The 6,000-nt window shown below is 42.5% G+C and overlaps 1 protein-coding gene across 1 annotated transcript; it reads left to right on the top strand.

The window, feature by feature from the left end:
* Positions 1-4,976: 4,976 nt before the first annotated feature.
* LOC119279730 lies at positions 4,977-5,684 on the top strand. The gene is made up of 2 exons (XM_037560876.1): positions 4,977-5,477; positions 5,580-5,684. Exons 1-2 carry the CDS (start codon positions 4,977-4,979, stop codon positions 5,682-5,684), a joined length of 606 nt encoding a protein of 201 aa, XP_037416773.1.
* The last annotated feature ends 316 nt before the right edge of the window (positions 5,685-6,000 follow it).

Below are 6,000 nucleotides of genomic sequence, written 5' to 3'. Positions count from 1 at the left end.
CGGTGACGGGCGCTTGTCCTCCCCCGCCACTGTTGTACCTGGTGGGCGCTTGTCCCCGACTCGACCCAACCGTCGATGCACCCTTTTGTTTTCCACTGTCTCCTTTTCAGTCAATTCCGCGACTCCTCCCTCCCCGTCCTGCGCCTCGACAGCCGCCGCCATCCCTTCGATGAGCCACTGACTCGTTCTACGCGACCCCTGCCGGATCTGCTCGCCATCGTGTCATCTGCCTCCACCGCGTGCAGCCCCGTCTCCATCCTCCGCCTCGACCGTTGCCGACACATCCCACACCTCGACCGCTGCCGCCGTCCTCTACCTCGACTGCCGCCATCTTCCCACCGTACTTTCCTCCACCATCACGTCTGCGGCCGGAAATCCGCCAACAGTATACTCTCCGTGACTAAATTACACTCTAGGGTTTAGAATTTGTATCTTATTAATATGTAGGTTAAATTACATTTTAGGGTTTCAACTTCACCTATAGTAGTAGTTGTACATGATATTCACTAGGTTTAGCATGAACGTTGGAAATATGACAAGTGGCAATGATGTTTGAATTTTCGTACATATGACAAGTGCATGGGCTTTTCGTTATTCACAGGGATCTCAAAAAAAGTGACAAAAATTTTGCGAAACATTGTTTCATTTCCATTTTGCAAAATTTATGTCACTCCATATGACAACTTTTAAGAAAAAATCATGTCGAATTTCATCTCCTATAACAATATTGTTTAATTTGCTTACATATGACAAGAGCACGGGTTTAGCATGAACATTGCAAAATATGACAAGTGGCAATGGCGTTCGAATTTTCATACATATGACAAGTGCATAGGCTTCATGTTATTCATAGGGATTTGAAATAGAGTGACAAAGTTTTTGCGAAATGTTGATTCATTTTCGTTTTTCAAAATTTATGTCACTCCATATGTCAACTTTTTAAGCAAAGTTCATGCCCAAATTCATTTCCCACAACAATATTATTTAATTTCTCAACCAGCTCCTCTTCTCAAACTTACTTTCATAAGCTAGTACTCATGTTAACCATTTATATTTGATAAGTGCTTCACAATGATTATTAGGGATCATGAGTAGTAAGATCTGTCATATCTGCAAATGTCCATGTATGGACAGTGTGGATACTGCAGTAGATTTCAGGCTCTTCTTGAGAAAAGGATTTTAAAAATTAGTGGTAACAGTCTTATACTTCAATTAATATTCTTTTCTAACCATTCATACAATTATTGTACTGACTCTGTTGTTAATGATTAACTGCTACATATATAGTGTATCCCATGCAACATAAGGGTTGACTTCAACAAGTTATGCCCTAATGCTATGTACTTCGAGGATGATATGGGCTGCAAATTCTTAATGGATGTGCATAAACGAAAGGATATAACCATCATATATGGCAATGCATGGAAGCATTACATTTCATAGAATAAATTTCATTGGAGGAGAGTACATATACTTTTCCTTGAAAGGAGATGTCAGCAGGTTAAGGACAATGTATTTCTGCAGTGATCACGATGACGGTGACAACCAGGATCATGACGATAGCCGGGATGAGCAGGAGATGGAAACAACCAAGATGACGAGGATAGCGGTGAAGATGAGGACAACCAAGATCACGAGGATGAGGAAGATGAGGAAGATGATGACGATGGTCCATTAAGTTCCACAATTTTCTCTGAAAAAATAGGGAAGCTTACTCGAGATGAGAACATGAATATTACCGCGATGTTATCATCAAGTGTAGCCTTCATGGGGAAGCCATTTGTGCACCGCTTAACTAAAACCAACATCATGAAAAAAGTCATGGTGAGATTATTTGTATTTTTTTCATTTTTTTCTATAACCAAGTATGGTGAGATGTCTAACACTGTGTGCTCTCTGTTTTCTTTTAATGATGGGGAGTGGAGAAGTTACCTATCAATATGTTTTCCGGAGTGGACATTCCTACCGTCGGCACCGCTGAAGTACGCCATGGACCAACAGGGCGTGTCACCAGCATTTAGTACAAGACGAAAATAGACGAACGCATATCCTTTTGTAGGTCTGGCTGGCGGGATTTCGTGATAGGAAAGAGTGAACTACGGGTGGACACCCTTGTGATAATCAGCATAAGATAAAGGAACGGCAATGACTTAGATGATGATTGTCGTTGACCATGTTTAGAAATATGTTCTTAAGTCATGAATTTATCAATCAATGAACTATTAGTTGATTAGTATGTTATGATGGACGTGATCGATACATTGATGTTTGTTTCTTCACTCGAACAAATCTGAAGTGTTATTTAATTATTTCGTTGTTTGTTCCCAAACTGAATTAAATCTGCTTCAGTTATATTGAGAATTGTATGACTAGCCTTTTGTAGTATTGATTTTCAACTTGCAATGCTAACAATTGTGTAGTTTATCCTATCCCTCGAGTGGCGGCACTACGTGAGTACCGCCATTGCTACAATGATATCTGTGGCGGACAAAAACAGCGAGTTGTGGTGGGTAGGAACAAACGCTGCCACTGCAAGCACTATACCAATGGCGGGCGGGCACCTGCCACTGATGAGGTTATAGCAGTTGCAGGTCATTTTGCGTCCGTCACTACTAGGCATTCCTGCAATAATATTAGTGATAATACCAAAATCACATGCACGACCAATAAGATGCTACTCCCTACGTCTTAATATAAGTTTTTTAAGTTGTACTAAAGTTGAGACACTTATTTTGAGACGAAGAGAGTACAAAATAACCAATCATTTTTCAAATTTCTTCAAACAAATTTTGGACGCATGCCTCAACGTCCTCTGGGGTATGCTTGATGAACAGATCCTGCGGAGCATCTGGAGACGATCTCGGCTTCGCAATCAAGCCCTTATATGCCGGCAGCACCGAATCTGCTATTCCTGCCTTAACACTGCGCGCAGCGGAAAAAAAATCTATGAAACCAGGTCTCACGGATTAGCAGGTGAGACCAATCCTGATGAATGACACGTGGCATTGACAAATCACAAAGCATTTACCCCACCCCCACCTAAAATCAGGCCTCGTTTGGTTTCAGGTTTTCCCCCCGGGATCCATGCCTATTCCCCGGGCTGGGAACCCACAAGCCAACTTAGCCCTGGGTAATCCACTCGGTCATTTGGCGGCCCACGGGATATTGGTAGCCCGTCCCTTTCCACGCCTTTTCCCTGGGAGAGCCTTCCACGCCTCCAGTGGTCGGGGACGAAACCCTCGCTCTCTCGGTCTCACGAACGAGCGGCGGCGGCAAGATCCGAGAGCGACGCACCACCAAGCTCCGCCCTCCTCCGCCCAAGGCTTCGCCCTCCTCCGTCCAAGGCTCCGCCCGGCAACCAGAGGCGACGCACCACCACCTACACCTTCACGACCTTCTCCTCCGACGGGGGCAACGGCGACCGGGGTCATCATCCTCCCTCTTATCTGATCTCTCTGCCTTGAAGCTTCACTCACCTCCGGCGAAGACGACAGCCATAGATCATTCTCCTCTTTCTCATCAAGGTTATCCCCTCCTCCTCCTCTTCCACTCACTATTTTTCTTTGCCATGGTGATTTCTTTCCTGCTACACGCACTGACGAGCGCCTATACAGATCTCTCCTGTTTGAGGTTTGTACCCCAAGTGAGCAGCTGTACTGAAGAACATCGAATGCTTTGAAGTGCTATATCTATCCTGACCTCACAAGTGAGCACAGCCACCTTTACCTCCCTGTGATGCTAATCTATATGCACAATGTTCTAGTATATTGTGAAGAGGGCAAATTTGTTTGTAGGTGGGTTCGTTCAAGGAGGTAGGATTGATGCAAAATGGTAGTTGAATGACACATGAGATGAACTATAGCATAGAAAGCTCGGTGGTCACTATGGTTGTAGGTGGGATGGGTCTGCTGCTGTTTTGGTTTGGCGTGGGTAGCTGAACATGTTCGGGTGGAAGAAGATGTTGCTTGCTAGGTTAAGATTGTTGATGGCAATAAGAAACTAGTTCAGTATTTTTTTTGGTGATGAAAAACTAGTTGAGTTGAGCGTGTTTGTTTTTTTGGTACCCACTGTGTACTAGTTGAGTGAAGGTTGCTTGTGTAGACTATATATGCAAGTCCGATGGATACTGCTTTTGTTGCTCCTGTTGGTCCCTAGTCTGTAGTTGCTGCTGTTGCGGGCAAAAATGTTTGTCTGCTCCTTGATGGATATGATGTGATGCCATTCTTTGGTTGATGAATACTACACTTGTTTTATCGATTTGTCATTATGGCTAGCTGGCCGGAGTTCACATCTCTTTGACTGACTGACTACAGTCGATTTGTCGCTCTATCGATTTGAGGTGTTACTACCTTGTATTGTTTGAGGTGTTACTACTGAGTCCAGTCACATACTTGTTGTAGTTTTGTTTGTTCGTTCTTTTCAACCTGTGCTACCTACTGCCAAAATTTGATTGATTCCTCCTCACTGATCATTGTTTTCTAGTAGGTATTGATTTGTGGGTCTACTCTATTTACTTATCTATATGTATCTATTCATTATTTTATCGTGTTTCAAATGCAGGTGCTCTGACATTAGAAGTTGGCTTTATCCGAAGACTTTGTGTTCAACTGCTTGGTGCCTTTTGATTTGTTGATCATTGAGAAGTTTTCACTCGGAGCAAGAAAGGTATGTGACGCAGTCATCCCTTTGACATGGCCACTAAGGAAGCTTAAATTATGCAAAACTACTACTCTTGTGATGTTGTTTTTCTCTGCCTAGTATTGAAAGTGGTCTTATTTTAGTATATGAGAAAACTGATGCTCTTAATTATGTACGTAGATGTTACAATAGAAATGGTATTATCTTTGTATTCACTCCTGAGCTTCCTAGGCTCCTAGCTATTGGTTCTTTGCAGCCATAATAGAGATGGTATTATTATTGCTTTATTTATAATTATTATCATTGTATTAATTTTGTTTTCATTGGGTATAATAGTGATGGATTCTAGGAGAAATAAAATTATTAAGATTATCTCGCAAGAACAAGAAGAAGATGAACCATTTTTCCTTTTGGTTCCCGCTTTATATGCTTCCCTTTATGAGGAAAAGCATCCAGTTCACGCATCATCTTTATCCGGGGCTACAAAGGTTAAGGAAATATTAGAAGGAAACGAGAGTTGGTCTAGGGTTGAGTTTCGGATGGAACCTGAGATTTTCAATTCTATCGTGGATTACCTTAGAAGAGAGAATCTATTGAAGGGCACGTCGCGTGTTGCTATCGAGGAGCAGTTGGCAATGTTCATGTACATGATTTCGCACAATGCTAGTAATCAAGATCTACAAAAATACTTCCAACACAGCGCAGAAACAATTCATAGGAAGATAAACAGGATTTTTGACTTAATTCCAACTCTAGCCCAAAGATTTATAAAGATTCCAAGTTCACTCCAGCCCCACCCGAAGATTGTTTCAAACAACCGTTATTGGCCTTATTTCCAGGTGAACCACTACAGACACATCTCCATATCAATGGAATTTTTTGAACTTCTCCACATAGATTTCTAAACCTACCAACTTTGTTATTTCTTTTTCAATGTGCAGAACTGCATTGGTGTTATAGATGGAACACATATCCCCATCACTATTGCTGAAGATAAGCCCCCCCCCCATTTAGGAATAGGAAAGGAACCCTCTCACAGAATGTGATGGTTGCATGTGATTTTGATCTGAATTTCACATTTATTTCATGTGGGTGGGAAGGGTCCGCATCAGATGCATGAGTTCTTCGTTCTGCTATTAGCAAGGGGTTTCCTGTGCTAGATGGAAAATTTTATCTCGTAGATGGTGGATATGCAAACATGCCTTCTTTTCTTGCACCATATCGAGGAGTTCGGTATCACCTGAATGAATTTAGGAGGCGGCGCTCATCTAATACGGGCTATGCCAACCATAGGGAGCCGTTCAACCATACCCATGCAATCCTCCGGAACCACATCGAAAGGATCATTGGTGTTCTGAAAAA

This window comes from Triticum dicoccoides, chromosome 3B (assembly GCF_002162155.2).
Source record: "Triticum dicoccoides isolate Atlit2015 ecotype Zavitan chromosome 3B, WEW_v2.0, whole genome shotgun sequence".
Taxonomy (NCBI): domain Eukaryota; kingdom Viridiplantae; phylum Streptophyta; class Magnoliopsida; order Poales; family Poaceae; genus Triticum; species Triticum dicoccoides.
Note: the sequence above shows the minus strand (reverse complement) of the source record. Positions and strands in the feature narration are given on the sequence as shown.

Coding starts and splice junctions, on each gene's coding strand:
- LOC119279730 (XM_037560876.1), top strand. CDS start 4,977: ATGGATTCTAGGAGAAATAAAATTATTAAGATTATCTCGCAAGAACAA. Junction 5,478..5,579: donor GTTATTGGCCTTATTTCCAG/GTGAACCACTAC, acceptor TTCAATGTGCAG/AACTGCATTGGTGTTATAGA.